At 34.7% G+C, this 24,952-nt stretch overlaps 1 protein-coding gene across 1 annotated transcript in view; it reads left to right on the forward strand.

Annotated features, from left to right (window-relative positions):
• Nucleotides 1–1,120: 1,120 nt before the first annotated feature.
• LOC136413710 (terminal nucleotidyltransferase 5C) overlaps nucleotides 1,121–24,952 on the forward strand; it is a 37,922-nt gene continuing 14,090 nt past the window's right edge. The window contains exon 1 of the mRNA XM_066397403.1: nucleotides 1,121–1,524. Coding sequence (XP_066253500.1) covers nucleotides 1,339–1,524 — 186 coding nt within the window. The 5' untranslated portion in view covers nucleotides 1,121–1,338. The remainder of the gene's footprint in view (nucleotides 1,525–24,952) is intronic.

Genomic DNA, 24,952 nt, shown 5'->3' on the forward strand with positions numbered 1-24,952 from the left:
ATATCCCAATGTGACAACTTCTATAGTAACTTATAATAATGATTATCGTCTGTATGGATAGGGTGTTGAAGTATGTGATGCTCTTGCTTGATCATCCCAAATCGCCCTTTCCGTTAAGATTCCAAAACATTCAGTGCACTACGTTTGAAAATAATTTAAATGCACATGATTTAAGCATATGTAATATTTTTTAAGTTTGGATTTTTTTGTACTCACGCAGAAGTAGGAATAACGAATATGAAGTAGAAAAAATTGCATAATGAAAATGCGATAGTAAATTTGCTTTTCGATCATTTCAATGTTCGCATTGATTAGTACAAGTAGGGAATGAGATGGGGCATAAACTAATTAAAAAATAATAAAATTCATAAAATAAAGTAAGCAAAAAAACAGTGAAAAATGAGGTTTGGTTTTGACATGGAGTCAACATTTGGACATTTTAGACAAAGTCAACATATGGAATAAATAGTTAAAACCACTGGCCAATTTTTGGATAGAGCCACTGTAAACTCACTTTCTGCAGGTGCGTAATTGCGCCTATTTCGTTAGAGCCTCTTCTCTAGTTAAATTTGAACAATTTAATTTTAAATAATTTTCATTTTCAAATGTCCTCAAATTCATGTTTGAGAGCTATCAAAGTTGCCATAGAAAACAAATTAGAAGAAATCGGACAAAAATGTACATAAATAGAGGATTTAAAGTTACAAAATGGCAACTTAGCAAGAAAATCTGCTATGCGGCAATTCCATTGATTATAATGAAAAAGAGGGAGAAAAGAATTTGAGAAGACATCTACCACGAGGACGAATACCCCTATGCACATGAGAAAAGAATGAGCAATAAATTATATCAGACGCTATACCTAAAGTTTAATTGATTGATATTTAATCTCGCGAAATAATCAATTTCGACGCTCCAAATCTCCAGTGATCGACGTAGATGTATCAAATTGAGCTGGGAATAGTGTTTTTTCTCTGTTGACTGAATGTTGAGTATTTTTTATGATCTGTCCATAGATCCCATCAACCCAGGACAGGACTCCCTCCTTCACAACCTGTCGGTCACCTTCGCCCTTTCCCGTATCGAATCGCGCAAAAAGCCACGAAGCGCTCCACAATATTCCAACAACGCCGCATATTCAGTCAGTCAGTTGAGGCGGTTTGGAGTAGTTGGTGTTGTTGCGACAGTGTTGCCGATTCGCGAGAATTTCCGAGAACATCGTCCCGATTCTAGATTTTTCCTGCAGCCTGTTGAGCGTCGCGTGTGTGTAATTCGACTCTCTCCTTCGATCTAAAAACGTTTTAGGCAGTGCCGATTGCTTGACAGTGATTCGAGATTATGAAGAATAGGCAGAGTGCCGAGATCGACCTCTTGCAGGGATTGCAACCCTGTTCCTACGACGATTCCGGTAACAGCTGTGGCTCTTCTGTGGTGTCCGACTACACTGGGAATGAAGACGAATGTGTTCTTCAAGTGTCAGACTTGGAGTCTGAGAGCAACGAAGACAGATCCGGAGGATTAAAGGTCAGTATGCCCTGGAATTAGCGGTTAAGGGTGACCCTTATGCGACAAAGGGTTGGAGTAGCGGGAGGGGAGGGGGGGACTGGAGCGAGCATCTGGCAGCTTTTCTCTACCCTAGAAAAATTAAGAAATGGGAACTTTTCTCTGATAAACGTATAGTAAATTCAAAGATTACCCATGTTTAAATCACTGGAAAACCATAATTTGTCTTATTGCCTTTAAAATGATTTTACTGACTGTTAAGTCACTCTAAAGTCAGTCTAAATCACTACAAACCGGTGATTAGAGTTACAGCGATCTTCGGCAATTTGACTTGAGTTTTCAATAACAAATATAATTTACGACAGTGTATCACAGATGTTGTGATCAGGTATTAAAGAATGGTTGGCACCTTTCGGTAATAATTGCTCAAATTTTCATGAGATCGTAATGGTGTCACCTCACATAGGACAACAAAAAAGGCACCAAAAAATTCAATAAACTAATATCGTTAATAAAAATATCCCTCGAGCAGACCGTTCAATGTTCAGAAAAACATAAAAATCTTAAAATAAAAGTAATAATGTAAAAATTATGGAGATTGCCAAACTCTTCAAAAACCCTAGGGTGAAAAATATATGAAAGATAAGAATGCTAAATGTTAACAAACCATTCAGAAAATCTGGAATGGACCGTACTTTTCGTAATTTTCAAGCTTTCCCACACTTTTCTATAAAATCACTTTCCTTTCAGGAGTTTTGACCTTAAAATGTCGCAATACTAAATCCGGGCAAATTCCTGATTGGCCGTCAATCAGCGGACATCTCTCGACAATCAATAACTAGAAACGTTCATAATCGAATTCCTGCATAACAGAGAGATTTCCATTCGAATGGAGACAATAACGTTCATCTTTCCCGGAAGCAGCTACCGAAATATCTAGGGTTTGTCCCAGGTGGGCGGATGGAAACAATTTACAACGAACGTAGGACGGACCCATTTAGCTTTTGCCCATCTATTTACGGGTGATGCTCCCTAAAATCGACTTGAAGTCGAATATAATTGTTAATAATTGTTATGAAGTTGTTATAAACAAATGCACAATTTGCAATGTTGATTGAATAATTTAGGGCAGATTTTTTTAAATGGAAAAACCGATGTTTTTGTGGAAGATTGTGGTGAGATGGGCAGGTATATAAATTTATAATCAATTGAACATTCATGAAAAATCTACGGTTGGCTGTGTATGCAGGATGGAAGGAAATTGAACATGATCAGGAAAAAGAAAGCTTCTTGATTGAATAGAAGATTTATTTTCTGCGGGAACTATTTTAAGTTTGGAATTTTTAGCGTTTAGCCACAAGTAGATGCAATGAATATGAAGTGAGTAATAAAATTATGAAATGGAAATTTTACTGGAAAAATGGAAGAAAATTTCATACATCTGCTTTGCGGTAATTCAGTTGATAGCAATTGATTATTACAGATAGATAGAGAATGAATTTAAGCATAAATAGCTTCAAGACAAAGCAGATAATTAAAGAAATTAAACAAAAAATTAGATTTGAAATATGAATCAAAGTCAACGTATTGATGATAGAGTATAATATATACATATAATAATAATAATACGCATAGTGATTCACAACATAATGGACAGAACAGGTATGTTTAGGGACTCTCCAAACAAATAGGTTTTTAATATTACATATTTTTCTCATGCTTATGGTTCTTGAGGTATTGACCTCAGAAAATGTCTAAGAAAAAGCAAAAAAAAAATCAAAACGCATATAATAAGGATGACCCACAGTAGTAATTACAAGTTTCTATGAATTAAAGATGTTAAGGCATTACGGAAATACAGAGTTGCTACAATTTTTTAAAGACATTTCCTGAGGTCAATATCTTAGCAACCATAAGCATGAGGAAAAAACCTCATATGAAATATCGACTTGTTCTGAAGCCTTCTATATGCATATGTTTTATCTTCATAATTTTAGAAATCACCTTGCATCTACTAATATTATTATTGTTATACATTATTCTATATATTATTATTCATACATTCACATGTCAAAACCAAATCTCAATTATTTGCTTTAGTTTGAAACCATTCATGCTCAATTTCGTTCTCTACCTATCTGTAATAATCAATTGCAATCAACAAAATAACCGCAAAGCATATTTGCTTGCAAATTTGCATTTTGTAATTTTATTACTTACCTCATACTCATTGTACTTATTTCTCCTTAAACGCTAAAAATTACAAACTTAGAAGATCTCATGGAAGGAAAAGAAAGAGTGCTTATCCTAAAAATAGAATTTTTAAAAATAAATTTGAAGGTGAGCTAATCAGTCTGCACTTGACACATCCCTAAACATTTTTACTCTACATTTTTGTGCTATGATCTATATGATCATTTTCTCCTCTCGCACTTTCTGTCACAGTTGGAGCTAATTTCTCTTTTACGATCTGATGGAGTTTCGTTATTATAAATTTTTTGATAGTAAGTAATGGAATCGAAATGTTTACAAATTCTCAATGTGCGTAGTCTTCGGTGCTTCGTTAGTTTAAAACCTTCTAATTTGTCGACCGCATAATTTACTCTTCGTGACACTTTGATCCACATTTCATAAATTTCAGCCTAATTTGCATGTTATAATTAAACAAAAATGTCGTAAGCAGCGTGGAATTCTGGAGCCATTTTTAAAGGAAATTTAGTCGTCACATTATAATTAATTCACATATATGCCGGCTATTTCTACTTATCGGTCGAAATACAACAAATACATAAATTATGCTAAATAAAACGTATTTTTTGCTGTAGACATACGTATATCTGGGGCATTTTTCGAACTTTTTCATTACGCTGCGCTAATTTCCGGATAACCCACGATAACAACATGAATGAATTAAACACGCGGTGATTCCACTTTATGCGAAATTAGTCGTTTATTTTGGGCTAAGTCAATTGGTGCAGATAATAAAAAGAATATGGTCTAGTTTACAGAAATTGCGATTATTTGTTATCAATAAATCACGTAAACAAATGACATTGAAGCAATTTTTTGAACGCTCAGAAACTTGAAGAGAATGACTAGACAAGATGTGCGTTTACGCGCAGAACCCAATCAGACTGTGACCAGATCTGGCCAATATACCACCACAGTAACCACACAAGAATGACTATAAGTGGTACCAATAAAAAGCGTACCTGCTGAATAGAGAAATCCGCCATTTTTCGTTCGATTCGCCTTGAACCGATTTTTTGCCTGAGAGGCAGCGGCCTCAAAAAACAGTCTCGTTTGGCAATGCACAAAAATGCGCTTTTACTTACTTCATAATGTGCATGGTACCGACACCACACCACGCTATTTGCCTGCTTTGCTTTGTTTCGGAAATAATTATGTTTACGTAATACCCCTCAAGGTTCCAACTGCTTTTTGGAATTCGTTTTGTGCTAGTTTCCAACTGATTGCAATTGTTCTTCATAAATATATACGTGTATAATTCACTTTTGTAATTGAGGATTTCGTTTATGTTATTAAGGTAATTTCTCTCTGAAATGTGTACGACTGTGTATGCCAATGATTCTCATCAAAGTGTCACTGAAAACGCAGAACTCTGGTTCTGTCACAGTACCAGAAGCATCATCTTAAACATTATGACTGTAGTCAATGTCATCATGTCATCAATCAATTTATTTAGTAATCGTAGAACATAATATCGAATAAGTGAAATCAAACTGATTGTTTCTAGCTTTAAAGTCTCTTGACATCGAATTAAATGGTTCTTTGAATGAGGACGTAATTGATCTATATTTTCTATATGTTCGAAGTGGATACTTCATTTTTTCTTTTATTTTGTTTGGGAATGACGTCTCACACATAACTAGAGGTTATTAGATCTGTAAAAAGCAGAAAAAAACTTTGATTCTTCGGCAATTGAGAGGACAAATTTTCAGAGCGTTTCATACACTTTACATATTTAAAATTCATACACTTTAGTTCTGTTGTTTTTCATTTTTTGATATTTTTTCCGTGATTCTGAAGATGGCGGATTTGTCACCAAAACTTTCAAAAGGGTTTTCATCCAAAACCCTTTCAAAAGTTTTGGTCCTTATTAAATCCTTATTAAATGATCAATTTTATTATCAGTTACTTTTAACGCCCATTCCACCACTTTAACAATCCCCATTTGTTGAGAGGCGTTATTTCCAAATAAAATAAAACAAGAAATAGTTGATTAACTAAAATACGTAAAAAAGTTTTACAAAATCTTTCGTGTAAAAAAGTATCATTTATTCACATTTTTTCCCTTATATTTCCTTTTATCCCAGCATAATGATGTGATTATATTACATCATTATGCTTTAGGAGTGGGATTTTTCCAGAATTACTCAAAATCCTTTAGTTAAAGTTGTTCTCGGATTTTCAGGAAGGCATTTATTTCTATAGTCAGTGAACAATGGAAACGGAGAATGCAGATTGAAACTTTTCCTTCTCGAAATTCATAGTTGTGTATATGAAAGTAGTAATCTGATTCAACAAACAAATAAATAGAGACCATCCCTCCTCCGATCCATAAACGTTCGCTACCAGCGAAATCTTGGATAGATTATGGAAATGGCCATCACTTTGAGTCTTGTTATTTCAAAATGGTTACAGTATCGATAGTAAAATCGAGTTTTCTTTCACTGGACGCGAATTTGCCAAGTTTTGTTCCAAGTTTCATATTTGCGATTGAAAAACCCGTTCCAAGACCCTCTCATCAACTTTAGCCTGATTGACGCTATCATCTCGAATGGTTTGAAGCAGAATTGGTGACTGTTCTCCTTCGTTACCCTTTTCATAGTTAAATCTCTGATCCAAAAATAGCGAAAATATGCAAAAAAGTTCGCGTAGCAACTGATCCCGCAAAAATAACTTATCGCATTGCCCGTTTCTGTTTTTCACATTGCCGGCCCGATTTAGCTGTCACAGTCATCACTCGTTTTCGATTTATGCAGTCTGGTAGGCGTCTGGACCCAACCAAACCAAATTGCAGACTTTAATTTTTCCATCCAAACCCTAATCAGTCTCCTCACTGTTAGCGCACTCGACCCAATCTGATGACGTAAACTTATTAAATCTAGATCTATAAAAATGATTCTCCTTGACAGGTGCTTAAGTAATGTGAAAACAATTCGAGTGACATTTAAAGAAACGAAGGATGGAACGTTGAAAACGTGACTTTAGCCTTGACACTTAACGTTCGATTCCCGACTTGTTTATTTAATGACCAAAGGAGTTTTGCATTCTGTATAGCGATTAAAAAGTCGGAATTTTCGAGCCTATGTGTTCACGTTTATGTGAGACAAGAATTTATTCAAGGCTAAAATGAGCGATATTTGGAAAATGGTTGGAGACGCAGCCTTAGAGGCAAACGGGTCAACGACGTGCTCGATTCACCGAAAAACAGTCTACAAAAATACATTTGTCATTAGTGGACAATGGCCGGTTAAAAATAATTTAGATAACTCGTGCAAGTGCACTGTGTGAGTTGTATTTTGTAGTCTAACCTCAAAACATGTGAGATTCCGACACGCGACTTTTATGCCTGGGGGAAGTTCTAGTCCTCCACAAAACTAAATATAAACGTTTTCTGATCGATGCACAGATCACGTTTGCTTCCTTTTAAATTATTTAAAAATTTGAGGATACTTGTTTCTCTCTCGTTCATGAGGAGAAAGTCGACATCAAATAATAACAATCTTCGACTTACACCCCGCACTAATCTGAGCTAACTTGAATTAAATTCAAAGTTCACATACGAGTTCACATCATATGATGATACTGTTATAATGTCGTCACTTTAACAGGGCGTCTTAGAGGGAATATTCATTGCTAAAACTGTTCTGGTTACCTCAGGTTGTTTGAGGCTAGTTCTTTCAAATCTTTGCTCTACTGAAAGCACAGCTTTTGTACAATTTGTTGTTGGTGGGTTCTAGACCTAATCTATACGTATATTTAGGGACTGGTAAGCTTATTTTTTATAGATATTTTCTCCTACATTTGCTTCGACGTTCTCATGAAAATACCACTTTTCGTGCTAGTCTCAATTTCAGGAAAATTTTCTCGTTCCTTCGCAGAGTCTTAATGTCGATTTTATTGTCAGAGGAAATTTCAGGGAGAAATCTGCTTCTGAATCAAATTTCACATAAAGAAAATTTCTCAGAGATTATAAATCTCTTTGTTAACAGTCATGGTAGATTGAAGATCAATCCTGAGTTACATATTCCATGATAATCTACTTTTGAATGGTTTTGTAATAGTTAGTTTTAGAAGTGAGTTTTAAACCGAAATGATAGGCCATTCTGGATTAAATCTAGAATTTATACATTCAATAGTCCTGAGCAAGATATCTGTATAATTTTATTGTTGAATTTGTGAAAATTGTGCAACTTCTCCCTCGAGTTACTTTATAGGCAAATATTATCTAGATCTCAAATTTACTGAAAGTGTTTAAGGAGTTTTGTACACCGATTTCAGAATTAATTCCAGATTTAACAGAAATTCTTTGAAAATTTATGGATTACTAGATATAATCACATATAACTCCAGGATTATAAAATGTTAGTGATTGTATTTTCTGCTCATAGCAGCATTTAAATAACTTGGGGAAAAAACCTGAATATTTTTGGTTTATTAGAAAATAATTGAAAGATGTTTTATTTACAAAAATTGACGTATTGAGCCAGAGAAACGAGAAACCCAAAGCAAAACTAATACCAGAGTTTTTCTATGCAACGCTGTATTTGAGGATTTACAATTCTGAAACATTTAAAATTAAATATAGCGACATGCACACTAAAAATGACCCCTAATAAAGGTCTAAAACGCAAAAAAAGTTCACATTTCCCGGCAAAAATTCCCGTAAGTAAAATGGAGTTTTCCTTAAAATGTTTCTGTGCAAATCTCTTTTTGAGACCCCATAAGACTGAAACACTTAAAGTTAGGTATAGGGACATATTTACTCAAAATAATTCTCCTAGAAACAGAAATTTAGATGTCAGAAAATACGCATATACGGTGATTTGTTGAAAAAAGTTCTTGGGGATTTATTTTTCTTCTTTGCAACACTCAAGATCTAAGTGAGCATTTCACGAAGTATGATATCTACGACTTTTTCTTCGCACAGTGAAAAGACAGCGTTAATGGCCACTATATTTCTCAGAAAGCCATAAAATAGATTCGTGCGATTTGGAAAACTGTTTGTTTGTGGTTGTTTGTGTTTTTCTTGTTGAATTTCCAGAGACCATTGCTATCGAAATCGTGTTTTGTGGTAATCGACGTAAATCATGATATAAAACTCCGGTTTTTTGCCACCAAGATTAAAAACTGAAATATCCTATTGAGCAACTTTTTGAGCCACCAAGAGAACCATTTATATAATATCTCATTATCTTCTCGTATACTTCTCGAACATGTCATTAAAACTAATAAGTGCATACTGCATCAGCCATTTCCTCTTGTCTGAAGCTTCGCCAATCTCGCAACCTTAACATGAAACTCTGTACCACTATTATCAAACCAATTAACTCTTTTCCACACCTGAAACTGGTACCTGAAATTTGATTGCCCAGTCCTCACATTCGTAGGCACGATAGCTTTAATGGTCCCCTTCGAAACCGTTTATTGTCCTCGCGGAGCGGTATCAATTGAGGATTACACCAACTTATCAACAAAGAAGTATTCATTTAAGACCAACAATAAAATGGTTAAGCAACCAGATTATTGCCGGTTTTTATTAGACTGTGACTGGTAGAATGGGCGTGACAGGTTGTGCAGCAGTGTCGTGTGCTTTTTTTACGACCGAACCGGATTCTGAATAATTGCCGATCCTGGTTTGTCCAGTATAAAATCCGCTTAGGTAGGCTCTCTGGGAAATAATTCTTGCATCTATTTGCTTATTTTAAGCCCGGTTTTGCTGCTGAAATGGAGTTAATGCCGCATATTCCTTATAAGGGGGTGCGCAACAAAGAAGCAGTTGCAAAAGTACTCCCGGATGTGTAAGCAAAGGACCTGTGAACATTGGTTTTGAAATTGAATTGTAGCACCCAAAACCTTAACATTTGGTCCAAATTCGTCAAAAAGTCTTTAGCGTTTCGTTGGTTTAATTGACGGTTTCGTTTCTCAGATAATGGTGAATGATGCAAATAAATTGAAAATGTATTATTCATCCTCATCGTATCGGTACACACAAACAAAAAAAGAAAATCATTGTGATTTTTCATTAATGGTTTAATTAAATATCAACAAGGAAATTATCGGAACTTCTTTATAGATTTGAAATAAATGTAATTATCGAAAGCCAGCTGTCAGTAGCTCGGTATAAATTTATTACCAGGTCAATCAACTGATGAAGACCAAATAAAGTATTAATGCTTCCTGTAATATTTTCCAATATCTGGTGAAACATCGAGAGAATTGTGAAAGGCTTACATAAGGTTTGTCCATCTTATGAAAAATTCAAAACAAGTAGCTGGTGCCATCGAAATGCGTGGATGAAATTGTGCGTAGGTTAGAAATGTGTGCCATGGCGGTGTGATTCACTGTTTTATGGTTTCAACACATTTAACAGACTTGATGCTACATTTTAAAATAAATTCTATATGGAATTCCAATTGTTTTTCTTATACAATACAGTGCCAACGTAACACTTTTCTAAATTCCACGCTTGTTAGAAGTCATGTGGTAGTAAAATTTAAGTAATTTATATTGAGGTTTTTATCGTAAATCAAGAACAATTTTGTCAAATTCAAATTTGTAGGACATTTATTGAGTTGCACGTCTGCAGGAAAAATATAGAGAGTAAAGAATATATAAATCGATAGGTTAGTTGTGGTTTCGATTAAATGAACGTCTCATGGAAGGTAAAGCCTTGTTATAAGGTCATATATTTCCTTGTCTCTTCTCCATATTCCATTAGGCGAGGGTCTCCATTAGTAGCCTATTTGAAAATTACTCCCGGTCCGACCGAGTTTTGAACTTCTTTGTTGAAAAATGGTTTCGCTTAAAGAACAGTAATTTTTTTATCTCTATTTATTTCGATCGGATACAAATTCTCTGTGCATTTCTCCTACTACGCCTTCTTGTTCGAAATTAACACGCACCATGGGAACCAGCAATTAATCCGCCTAAAGCGCTAAAATAAGTGATCTCTAGCAGCAATTTTAATTCCAGTTTTTCTCACATGAATTGCTTGTTTCATAGGTATTTTCTTGCTGATGAGACTCAGGTGTCTGTGATCATAATAGGTGCAATGTGCAGAAATCTTTCCACTGCCTGAATTTTTGCGAATTTTTCTTTAACAGATCAATTTTGCTAATTTAGAGCCAAATTCTCTGATATTAGTCTACACTGTTTTGAATAATATTAATAATCATAATGATCATTGATGGTAATGGACATATTTTCGTATTTAAGACAACTCAATAAAGTTTCCAGATTTCAAAAGGTACAACCTTTGAGATCCAACAAACATTGGAGCTTTAAATTTTTTTCTTAGCAAAGCTGTATACATAGATATTTCACTCGTGAAGAACCATACCGGTCCACCTCACGAAGTTTTGAAAACTGCCCCAAAGTGCTTGTTTAATGCTTAAAATTGATCTTTTTTAAGCCAAGTTAGACCATAGATGAATGTGAGCATTGCAAACAAATTCTCCTTTTTAAGAAATAAATTATTTTCTCAGAGGCACTTCGAAGCTTCCACTTAAACAAATTCATTCTGTCCAGTAATAGCTGTTTTGCATCTCAGTACGCAAAAATATACATAGTGTTTGGTTTAAAATGGTTGTCTCGTCGAGGCAGAAAAGCGAAGAACGGAAAAAAGTTTTAAAAAGAAGTTTTAAAGCATAGTTTTCTTTGAGACACTGTAAATGTTAAAGTTAGATATAGACATATAGCAGAAGATTTACGTTGTGAATCTAATAGTGCGTTCATTATTTTTGTGCGAAATCCTCAGAAACACTATAACTTTAAATCAGGTGGACACAGCTACGCGAGAACATATACAGGGTATTACTAATTGGTCTGCACAACACCCTACCTCGCAGACGCCCTAGGTTGAAATACGAGGATTGAAGCAAACATTCTTTAATCAAAAAGTTAATTATTTTACGAAATAAGAGACGTCAAAGTTTTTTTAAGTCTTTTTTTTTAATGATTTCTTTTGTAATGAAAATAATTGAATAAAAAATCGTGTTTACGTGTTTAAAAGCTCACACTACTAACGGCAGGGTTAATCAATACCGTGGTAGCTTTCAAGGCAATAAACAAGCGTCTTCCTTTATACACATATTATAAAAATCCACAATTTCTCTTTTTAAATGTAGAAAACGATTTATGGTGATTCTATAGTACCTTTTAACTTTAACACCTTCCAACTCTTGGGAGATTTCTTCAAATCATTTTCTTTCTAAACCGTTTTCTTCTCTCTAAATTCAGGAGAATGTGCACGACGATTCCCAATACTTCTATCTATGGAGAATCCCTAAAACACGTTCTACTCTGAAACCTACTATAATTATGGAGATAAGATCATTTATGGAAACAAATCTGATGGAATGCCGCTGGTATGGAAATTCCTCCGAAATCTAATTCGGTTGATTCCCACAGCATTTTCGAATGGTTTCCACGATCCGACCTGGTGCAGGATGTTGTATCCAAGCGGAATATTTTCGTTTCCGATAAATTTTATTTACTTTCGTTGAAGCTGTAAATTCGATATCAATAATAACGGGATAATAGTTGCCCTTTTTTTGATCTCAATTTTAGAGGTTTTTAGCAACTGTTTTTCTATCTCCACATTAAGTAGAATGTCGCCACTACTCTACGGAAGCTTCCAACTGGCCTGTTCCCAAAAATTTCTCCTGGCATCTTGTTTTCTAGCCTGAATATTCTTTAATGTGAAAACAAATTACACTGCTGAAAGGGAAAATTCACTGAAAGCGACTTATTGACGCGTTATGTTGGTTTCCACGGTTAGTTCCAACTGTGGAACCTGTGAAACCGCCGTAAGAACTGTCAGCACGGCGCGTCTGGTACAGAACGTTGCATCCGACCGAAATGTTTTTCTGTTCCCATAGGTGTTAACTTATTAGTTCTTTAGAAGATTCAACATCTCCATAGAAATAATCTGCAAATTTTCGTTAACTCTATAAAAGCATTTGCCATTTTATTTTAAATAAAAATGTACAAGATACTTTCGGAAATGTACCTGGATGGTGGTTGTCGACTTGATGAAAATACCCCTAAACAACTACAGAATTTTGCTACATTATACCTTATTTGAAAGTCTGCAAGATGAAATCTGATAATGTGAAACATGCAGCTATTTATTTTTAGATTAACTTGAAACATCAGCATTCAGCTTGTTAAATTTTCATATAAATTTCAACTCCTTTGCCCTTATTTTCTTAGCGTACTGCTTAGTTTCTCTGCATATATTAGACTATTACCTGAATAATTAAATTTCCGTGAAAAGCTGCTGCTAAAAACCATAGATCTGCGCAACACGAATTCGCAAAGTTCGTAATTGGTTGCACAAACAAAATCCTATTACGCTCCAATCTTTAATGTTGAATCAAAAAATCAAATATCAAATTGCTGGTTACGATAACTGGTAGTTTGAGGTTGCACTTAGGAGGCAATTCCTTGTTATTTCGATAAGCAAAATGTGTCGAGGTGTAAATTAATATTTATTTCGTCCTCGTATTATTTGCTTGGCACAGGTCTTCACCACTGATTGAAGGGGTTTTGTGCAGGTGTGAGCACCATTCTAATGGACATGTGTTCCTCGGAGGTTGGCAACAAAATTAAAGCTCCCAAAGAAGGAAAATCGCTCTCGAATCGAGTGTTTCCCTTTCACTTCGAGAGTTCAACCATGCGCTTTAGTTATGAACAATAACTACTACTAAACAAATTAATATTGCCCAGTTGGTATTTATAGCTCATGGCGAGCACTAAGTGCACATTTTGAAATACTTAATGGATTCTCTATTAGTGTTTTTTTTTGCATTATATCCCTGAAATATCAGTGGAACATACGCCGACAATAACCGACACGCAAATCGTTTTCCCTTAGTCATGATCCAACGAAAATTGTTGTTTCACTGTACGTTTAATGGGCAAAACGAATGTTTAATGAAACAAAAATGGAGAATTTACAATTTAATTAAGCTGAGGTTACGTGACTACTGACATTTCATCGGCTAGAGGACCCAAAAAGTTAGCTAGAAACAGTAACAGCTTACTGATATTTCTCCGGAAAAGCTTTTTTTTTTCTTTAAGTAGTGTTTTGATGCCAGGATATTTCAATTTGCTGTTTATTGACTTAGTGCGTTAAAAATAAACAGCTCATACGTAGAAACAATAACACCGGAGAAAGATTATCACATTAAAAATATTGATATTGATGATTGTATTGAGCATATAAAAAGTTTAATTGACGTTATTTACCTAATTTCAAGGAGCAGCTTAGTGATAAGAATTGATGAGTACCTGTTCGTTTGATCTAGCCAACAGATTGAAGTGATGCGGAGTGATATGAACGTGATGGAAAACTAATATGAAAATATAAGAAGTGCTGAACGTGAAATAATAATGGGAAAAACAGAAATTATTCAGCTTCATTACCTATCCCCGACAAAAGTTATTTCTTACTGTAACATCGAACTTGGCCTTACTGACCTCACTAATGAGGTGAACTCCTTCAAACAACACATTTTCGATCACTTAGGTAACTGGCCAATGACACCAAACAACAAATAGATAATGAAATCGATACTTATGGAATATTCCATCAACTACGGTATTAAAGTCCCATTCACTATTTTTGTCCTAAGTCATTGTTGCGTTATTTATTTACGCTACGAAATGCGACGATTCCAAAATATTCAAACCTTAAATTTTCGCTTACTTTTTACTTGAATGCCACAGAAATTATCATTGTTTTTCATCGGGGAAACACGATTTAATTGTTTTCATTAAGACTAAACAAGGAGACTTCATTAATCATCTCTTTGTTGTAAAAAAGTGTCCAATTTGGTCAGGATTTCCCAGAAACAAAAGCGTAACTTGTTTACAGCTCTATGAACCACACAACTTGACCAAAGAAACCCAGCCATTCATTTCAATTAAATAAGCATATAATTTCAGCTTTAAAATGTTGTTTATTGGCATGTATGAGTACATTAAGTTGAATCTCTAGTGCTGTAATTCGCCTATAATAGTCGATCTATTAAACTATTTCGAATGATTTCAAAGAATCATGTATCAAATACAATAATAAAGGATTCTCTTATTCGCATTTTCTTAGAAAATAGCCAGTAAACAAAATTATTGAAATCTCAATTGAAATTAATCGAATTTTCCCAGCAATATCAAACAATCAAATTTATCTTGAACCCTGTGAAGGTTGCAAGAGATGGGAAGTGTTCGCATCTTGCCATGGATCTTTCTCGATGAGGTCGGAGTGACTAATTAAGAATTAACAATAATCAATATTCGAATCTCAACAGGAAAAATGGTGATTATTTCTTCAATTATCATTCTTTTTTATTCATTGTTGGAGGGAGGTTCATGTATCATCACGCAATGGGTTTCTCGGTTAGAAGAGGTTGTGAATATATTTCTATCATTGTGAAATCGCGGGATTTCGTGATTTTATATTTTACAATAGCATGTTACTGATGCCAAATTTCGAAGAGATTCCAGTTTCTCTTTTAGAAGAAATATATTATTGATTTCCAAGTACCTATAGACTCGTTCTACCGTGCTGCTTTCAGGAACTTGAATCTTTCAAATGTAATATTTTGTACATTTTGAAATGTCTATGAATTTTTTACTCTCAAGGTATAACAGAAATTGTAGTTCCAGCCTTTCAATAAATGGGTACTTTTTAAATTTCGACACTCGAGTTTTTAAAATGCAGTACCATATGTTTTTTTTATGTTTTTGAATTGTTCTATGAATTTTAATAATTTTACTCATAATCGTCCTTATACATCCTGTAAGGATTTCTCAGTAATGAAAAATTATCTCTTCACTTTTTTAATAAAAGTGTAGCTTTCTATAATTCAAAGCTTTATTATTTTAAATGAAGAATCCTTTATATTTCGGTATTTTTAAATTGCCTTATAAATTGTAACATTTTTTATAGTTATCCTTTTGATGCGTTTCTGTCTTAATTCACACGTAAGAATTTTCTAAAGTTTTCTTTAGAGCTCCCAAGTCAAATCGTCTATTGTAAAGAAATTCATCTTACTTTTGCACCATGTTCCTTTAGACCGTCTAAGTAGAATTTTGTAATACATCCAATGAAGCATTCTCTCACTTTTCGCCATTATTTTCCAGAAGCCAAGTGCAATAAACTGAAGCACGAAGCTCTCATTTCATCCTAAATCAAGTCTTTGTCCATCAGTTATCATGCTCTTGAAGTGACGGATACCTTCATTCAATCACTCACTACCCAATCAAGACAACAATCATTGTTGACCCAATATACCATCGTCCATTAGCAGCAAAAAATACCTAATTGAGTCTACACGTCATCAGACATCTTTCGGTCAAGTCACGGTCACCTATTGCATGATTACTTCCGCTAGCCAATCATGAAGTACCACTACAATGACTAGATTTGAACATTTGCTCTTCCGTTGCCTGTTCAAATTCGATGGTACACAAAACAACATTTATTCGGAAAATCAACAAATAAAGCTTATTTAAAATGCCCACCCTACAGCGTACCAACTTCAAAGTTGCAGGCCTGTGGCATATCACGTGTCGATAACAACCGGCGATGAAAAAAATGCCGTTATGCATGTAAGTGGAAGAAAGGTCAAGACTTGTCGTACATTCTTATTATTTTCCTCTGCGACCTCGCTCTGGTTTGTAGTGGCCTGTCCACCAGCTGGATTTGAGCCTATGTCGTCGAAGAGTGGCACATGATCCTTGTGAGTGTGTTTGTAAACACTCGATTAATTATTTCTCAATACGTCCAATGTCATTTGTAACACTGTATAATGTAACACTTGAATGACTGTGTAATCTAGCTGAAATCAACATGGAAGGAGAAATTTTGGCTTTGATGTTAATGTAATAGTAGAATAATTGGCAGGCACAGAAGCTATGAGAATATATTATTATTGACGAGAAAATACGGTTTGAAAGTAAAGCAATAGTTTTCAAGGTCTGCCTGAGCTAAATCTCTTAGATCGATAAGGCGTGTGCGTTTCACGAAATATTCACCTGTCCTGTCCTTTGTGGAAAGGTAAATAAATAAGACCGAGGATTAGACTTGCTTGTTTTCAGTCGGTTTACAAGATAATTAAATCTACTTTTACGGCTAAAAATGCTTTTAACGTATATCAAACATTTTAATGTAGATACCACCCAACGACCTTTGATACCACAATTTTGTTATAAAAAAATAAAGCATCACATAATGAGAGATATCCAGATAATCCCCCTTAGTTTCTTCTTTAAGAGGTTTGAATACCTAGTGGTAACCTCTACAGCTACATTTTAATCCACTATAATATTATATGTATACCCTCCTCCACCTCAGCATCTTCGTGCATACACTTTAGCCCATGACTTAAATTTTTTGTAAAATTCTCTTCTTTGCTGTCCCAACAACAATTCTTCAAAAGAATAAATAGGAAGATTCTGCAGCAGTTTTCAAGAATTGTGAAAAATTGACATTAGAGACTAGATTAAAGAGTGAATTGAGGTTTCTCGGATACAAGATTCATTAGTAATGAGGTATTAGGTTATCTGAAGTAAAGAGAGATTTCTAATCCTGTTTGAATTGGAATCCAAGGAGGAAAGGATTCAACGATTTAATCAAACCAAGGGAATGGAAAAGCTTTGTTGCTAGATGAATCGAAAATTCGTAGATTTAGATTTAGACGTACTAACTATACGAAAGTACTCAATAATGATTTGTGACTCCGAATATTGTACTATAAACGATATACATATATAGAATACATCTTCATGATGTTAATCAAGGTTTTTAGTTAAATTATTACTTCCTATATTTTCCTCTACAAACACGGCCAAAGATTGAAACCCTCTTTTATCTCTATCGGTATGAGTAGCCCACATTTTTATCCGTTAGTCCATTAAAATGACTATTTACTTTTGCCTTTTAAAACTCACATGAGCACATATCTGGCGTTTTTTGTATTAGATGGACCAAAAAAATCGGTAGAGAATTGCACATAAATTCAAAGCGACATGTTGTCTATAATCGAAGAGCTCATTTTGACAAAGAGAGAGAGAAAAAGAGAGAAGTTTGATGGGAGGCTAAAAATACCATAATTTTAGATTATTTCCTTCCGATTTCAAACATACATATTCACATATACTTGGGCTTTTTTATTCACTTTTATTTTTTATTGTTGTGTGTTTTTAGGTAGCTATTTTTTATTAGTCAGTTTGGTAAAGAATCACTAGTGTTTTTATCATTAAATCGAGCAAATTTTATAATTCCACCAAATTTTAAAGCAACATGTCATGTGGCACCGACGAAATAACCAACATTTAAAGAGACTGCACAACTTGGAAGTTAATTTCACATTTCTAAATTTCTGATTTAAACCTCCACTAATTAAACGTAAATTATCGATAAATTTAAATTTCTTAAGCTGTTTGGTTCAGCCTTTAAATTCTCCTGATCTTCTCATTTGTACCGATGCGTGATGTTAAGCTAATACGCCTGAGGTTTCAATCGTGAGAAGACCTCAATAAAATTTTAATTAGGACTTCAATTATTGAATTTTTATCACTATCAGCATCTTCTTCATCTCGTCAATGAGTAACCACTAGGGTCAACAAAACTAACATTAATCACGGTTCGAAATTCCCATTACATTGAACTGGTCAATATTTACATTTTTTATTGATAGTGTTTTACTCTCTTGTATAACCGGATCCTCAGGTTCCATGTTATAGGGCAAGAAAAATTCATTCAGTGGGTATTTAAAGGCCATTTTTTTGTTTACTTGCAAATATTAATACTTTAGTTGCGTAATATTATGTTTTAAACATTAACAAATAAATAGGTGATAACCTATATTACATATTATAATCACATTTATCCATTCTAAGCCAATCCCATTCTAGTGGGATGGCAACAAGACCTATAACAAGATGACTGGCGGCACTTCTGCAATCTTCTGCATAATCAGAATCCTCCGAGGCCTTCCAGAGACATTTAATACGTACCAGCTTCCAGATTACCTTCAAATTATCTTCCTACTGCACGTTTTCAGTTCCTCAATCGCGTCTACTGCTTCCCAATAAACTTCGTAGCCTTATCAGGGCGTTACTTTGTTATACATTTTTTATTAATACCAATTAAGTCATTGTTTACAAGGTAATTATTAAATATTTATGTTGATACACGGTTGCCATCCTATCAGAAATGTTATAATCATATAAATTGTGCGTATATTTAGATGGTGTATAGTTTATAGGGGAAATTGTGGGGGAATCCCTGGCATTGGTATTTTTGAACAAAGAAGTCAAGCTTATTTATATGGTGAATATACGAAATAAACAAATTATACAATAATGTCATTTATTCAACAACAAACTAACGTACTCAAGGCCAATTTATGTAACAACCGAACAACAACATTGATACTTTCTCTTTCTATTCGAGCCGGTTCTTTGTCTGAATTTGCTTCATTCAGCTTATGATTACGGTCACAATACATATGAGATTTCACAAATTGCATGATGGTAGTATGAAGGACCCCATTTACATGGATTTGTAATGAGAATGCAATTAAACAAATACCTATGTGGAGTGATAACGGTTATGAATGTTTTAATTTCCACTGCCGTAAGCGTTATCATAATTACTGTTACATTTCAATGTTTTAAATGTTTTTCTTATCGCCTTGGTGTGATATGGAAAATTTTGGGCAAATTGTCACTGTTTGATTTTTTAGCCTTCAGCAAGGCCAAAGGTGCTATTTTATTAATGGCCTTGCTACACTGCAAGTTTGATTTGTGGGTCATGTAATTACGTGTGAATGAATCAACGTTTTAATTGCAGGCGTTTAGCAATTAGATTGATCAGGAATTAGTTACCGAGATAGTTAGATTAGTTAACCTTAGTGGCCAAGATATTAGATATCTAAGCGCCATAATGAGTATGTTGATTTAGTGAGACCGAGATTCTTGCCTTGCGAGAAGAAAGTTCTTTGTGCTTAGTTGTAGCCTATTGTTTCAATTCAGACGGAATTAGCAGGAAACGTGGTTGTCAGGAGAAAAAGATATCAAAATATTTTAAAGATAACAGTTAGCCGAATATTCACAAGTTCCCAGTAGATAATATTGTTATGTAGGAAGATTTGATGACTCCTGAAAATATCAGTTAGTCTGCACAAAAAGTTAATGCACGAACTGTCTCGTTTACATTTTGATTTAAGAATTAACAGAGCCCACTAAAGTTCGATTTAATAATATTATTTTCACAATTGATTGAGGCTTAAAAGGGCAGATTTAACCTCGAGGAAGGTGACACCCGGATTCCGGACAAAAGGTGCTTGATCGACAGACGGAATGGAAATCCATTAACAGATTTCTTTACAAATTACCTAATTTTCCCAATATTTATTCCGAATTTTGGCGCTCAAAAACCATTCAAAACTCGTCAAAATTCTCGAGAGCCTGAAGATTTGTCTATAAAGTACCTAATTAACATTTCAGTCTTTAGAGGTCGGCTCAAAGTTATTATTTGCGCAAACAAGTCTGCCTTTCGAGAGGAGCGAGATTTTCTCAGTTTTGTAACTCGAAAACTATATACATCTTCTAACTTTCATAGACGCTAGTTGAAAGTTTGAAGATCTGCCTGCAAATTTAAAAATTTTCTTTGAATATAATTACTAACAGGACCGTACTGCCGCCCGATTCAAAGCTATTACCTTCATAAGTAAATAAGTTTTAGTACAGCACTACAGTTCTACTGTTTTAGCTCAAAAATCATATGAACCTTATACGAATGATAAGGAGAAGCTAAAGAGAATTGACACTGGCTGAAGTAAATAATGTGCAATTTTGAAATCTGATCATATACATTTTTCATTCCAAATAAAATGTTAAAAAAATCCATGTTAAAGAAGACTAAAAAGAGAAACCTCAGATATCGGTTCGTCTGCTTAGAGTTCAGAATGATCAGAATCTCGATGATTGAAACTTTTTACTTATAAGTTTTTCCCACCTGATAAAATCATCCAACTAGACTTCTGAAGTTTGAAGAAGAGGACTTCACAATAAAACCAAAAGAGCGAATGCTGTGGAAATATTATAGTATAAACTATCGCACTCAGGACATGCGAAATGAGGATTCACCTCCATAAATAACATATATATGCTCTAAAGTTTTAAATTTTCTTCCAAAAAAATCAGAGGATAAACTCTCGGGAAGGTAATCTATATATACTGCCAGAAGGATCTGATCAGGTACTTTCATCCAGAACAAAAATTCAAATTAGCGGAGTTTCCGAAAGCTGGAGCTAGAGATATTAGTCTTCAAATAGTAACGATTGGAAAAATATGCCTTATCCGAAAGTTGGTAGTTTCGAATATATACAGGGCGTTGAAAGTTAAAATTTTAATTCATTTTTGCCATTATTCTGAAAATATCTAGGTTAAACGTTTAAAAATGAATTTTTTAAGTTAAAACTAGCGCTATAAGTTTTAAAATGATGAATACTTATTTAAATTTGATGTCGCTTATTTTCTTGTTGTGAGTAATATTTCCTTTTGTTTTTAGTTTTATGAACTATAATTTTGTCATAATGTCACATATCATTTGACAGAGTATACAATAGAGAAGTTTTTAAGACAATTTGAAATTTTTGTGGTAACACCACTTTGGAGAAAATTTTGTTTAAAATGGAAAAGAATGAATTGGAACCAAAGAATTTTAACAAATTAATTTGTCTACATAATTGTTTGTAATAATAATTTTCAATTTATTTTTGTTTTGCTTTGTCAATATACATACATATTTAGAATAGTTTAAAAAATACTTACGAAAACAGAAAGTTTTTAATGCAGAAAAAGTGAACTTAATTGTATCAATTCATTTTGTATAAAAATCTAAGGGGGCGGTATTTCAAAAACGATGAAAGTTTGTATTAGGATGAGTTTGGTTATATAGATTCAAAATAATCCCATCTATCTCGCACTGAAAAATTTCTATCACTACCCAACAGCCTGCATAACTTACGTGAAGGCGCAGGAAAGGATATTATGCTTGACTCAAGGAAGTACTCGTGGTTCTAGATTCTACAGAAAATATATCTCCTATGGATTAAAACCGATGGTGGTTTTCTAGGATTCTTTCCAGACCAAAAATAGAATATAACCGTGACTCTTCTCTCTATTTATTTACTATTAACGTCTATACATCTCCTTTTAGACACTTTCAAGATGGCGATCTTACTCGCTTAAAAAGAACAAGGTTTTCGTAAGAAAGTCCTATATATTATTGTAGTATTTGCGATTTAGTCAGAGGACACTGAAGGCCTTACTAGTCGGAACTAGCTTCATCTAACCAGAAAAATTTTGAAATTGCTCGATGTTTTCGGAACGAATCTTTAGATCTTTCAAACTTATTTGCATTTGTGGTTTACAAAGGAAACGTGAAAAACCACCAACCTGACATTGATCTAAACCGACATAAATACCTAAATATTTAATATGACAGACCGACAAAATCCTCAGAACGACCTAAAATAATAGAGAAGATTGTTCTGTATTTTCCAGAAAAGTCGCAATTATAATATTCATTATTCACCTCGAAGGTCGATTGTTTCTTTCTAGTTTGCATGCTGCTACCTTACCGTTTCAGGGCGTACGTGCTTATTAGATGGATATTTTGAGCAACTGATTATGTCTGATGCGCAGTATGTTGGATGAAAATTCCGATTTCAAGGCGACGACGTACACTTATCAGTGCAATAATTAGTCCCTATCTTCTGGAGTTAAATAATTGCAATAATCGATTATTTCTTGTAATCTCCCGGGGATTAGGCGAACAGAAGCGTCAGTTTTTATTGCAACATGTGTTTGTCCCAGATCTGGAAAACTGGAGCCATGTCGTTTGAAACCCGGATCATAATTCCCATTTATCTGAGTGCCTAAACCAATATCCGATTACTTCTACCCGACATACCTTTTACCTACTTAGTTTCAAACCGAGCGAAAAACCCTTTCCAGCTCAGAAACAGGGTAGCTGATGAAACTTGTTATCTGTCCACCCCACGCGAAACACGTGACGTCAGTCGCGTCCCGAAAATTCCAGATCCATTGAGAAATAAATTGGCGGTCCGCCATACTTGTTGCCGCTATCCAGGAACGTCAGTTGTCCCTTAAAGCGGCTCTCATCTACGTTAGTCGTGTTTGTGCAATTGGGGGTGGAAAACTGTTAGTTTTGGATGATAAATCTGCTGCTTTTTTAAGAGATGCTTTCATTGTAGATAGTTGAGAGAAACGTAAATCGATAGCGGCATATTTCGGTGCTTCTGAAATTGCGGGGGCGGCATTGGGACGCCGTTGCCAAACCTCTACTACGCATCCAGATTTTGCAAATTGATCTGGATAAACAAAGTTAATAAGGGTACTCGTATCTCAGCTGTCTAATGTCTTCGGTTCAGAAACTTGACAACATCGAGTCCACACATTTTTCAGACTTTTCCTTTTGAATCAACTGCGGGAAGCCGTATAGATAAGGGACATTATAAATGTGCACAGAATCGTGCGAAATATCGAGCCTACGTCAATGGAAAGATTTGGCAATACTGCCCGCCCACGTGGAGTTCATTCATGCCGCCCCCGACAAAGGGTAGTGACGTCACGGGGCAGTCGAGTCACCTAGCAACAGATCTGGGCCTGACGTGGCTCACGACGATCCTTGTTGCACGCTGCAGCCGGAACCCGGGTGGGGGGGGTTGCTGGGAGAGCAGATGAATTGCCATAAAGTTGGAATTTGGGTATTTTACGCTTCCAGATGCTATATTTAGTTGAACAGAAACTATTGGCGTTTATGTTGGAAATAAGAGAAAAGCCAAATGGAGGTCAAACGTCATTGGTGGAATGTTTGCGAATTCCATTTCTATCCTTCTTCATTTCGCGATACAGATTACAAGGTCTCGCCTCTGGTCTACACGCACAAACCCTTTCTGAGGAAATGTATTCCCCATTAATCCGAATTTCTTTTCATTTGGAATAGTTCTAGCATAGCGCCTGTTAAGATTTTAATATTACTATCAAAGGCCATAAAATAAAAAACGCAAATCTCGCAAGGAAAAGATTCTTTAATTCTCGCCCCGAAAACAATATTGAAAATTTACAGGAAAATGAGTTTAGTTGGTTTTTTATGTTTCCTTTTTAAATCGCAAATTTTAGTAAGTTCTAAGGCCATTAGATTTGTTCTAAAAATACTAGACAATTCCAAACTTTTTTAGATTTACTGAAGCTAGTTCAGGTGAGTAAAGCCTTCATGTTCTTGTTTACTACTATACTGTGTACATTCTTCAATTTTCTCCAAATTGCTTTGTTAAGAAAAGCTGTTTTTCGACCTATGATTGCAGTTTTCATGTCCATTATTAATCACCATTTTGTTTAATACTTGATTACGCCTTATCTTTTACTCTGTTTACCTAGTGGCAAGATTAAGCAAAAATTCTTTATCTAGTATTAGCTTTCTAATCCCAATTTATTTAAATTCAGCCGGTAGCATAACATAAATTCACCAATTTTTTGCAAACAAGACAAGCTTTCACTAGCCTAAATAGATAGGAACATGGCACCCTACAGGATTTATCTCTTGCTTATCAGTCCCTCGTACTCTATCATTCAATCTACACCTCGTTTACAAATTGCAATGGTTCTGAAAGTGATAAATTCAACTTTAGAACCTGCCGAAATTGACCACTTCTGTTCACAACTCAAGGTAAAGCATTGCGGTAAACACAAATTTTAAGCTCATGTTTGCCACCTGCATCAGTATGTCATAAATCAATTCTTCAAAAGCAGCGTTGTGTAACGTATTTGAATATGAATTCATTAAATTGCCTGTCATAAATCAATGTGAGTTTGTTCAAAAATCCCATCTAATGAAAGGACAGCTGTTCGATACCCAAACAGTCTTATGTAAAATTGTCGGTGTGTGACCGGTGAAGCACGACAACTTGAGGCAGGTCAAGATGAATCGTGACTGGACGAAGAAAACAATCAAGGCGTGAACAAGCCTATTTTGCTCGGATTGAGAACTACTTTTATGTGACTTATAAAACCGTTTATTTGCATTAGTTTATCCCACTATAAATCATTTGATATCTGTAATAAATTAGTTAGTCAAGTTTGCCTAATGCGAGCTTAG

The sequence above is a fragment of the Euwallacea similis genome, chromosome 15, assembly GCF_039881205.1.
Source record: "Euwallacea similis isolate ESF13 chromosome 15, ESF131.1, whole genome shotgun sequence".
Lineage (NCBI taxonomy): Eukaryota > Metazoa > Arthropoda > Insecta > Coleoptera > Curculionidae > Euwallacea > Euwallacea similis.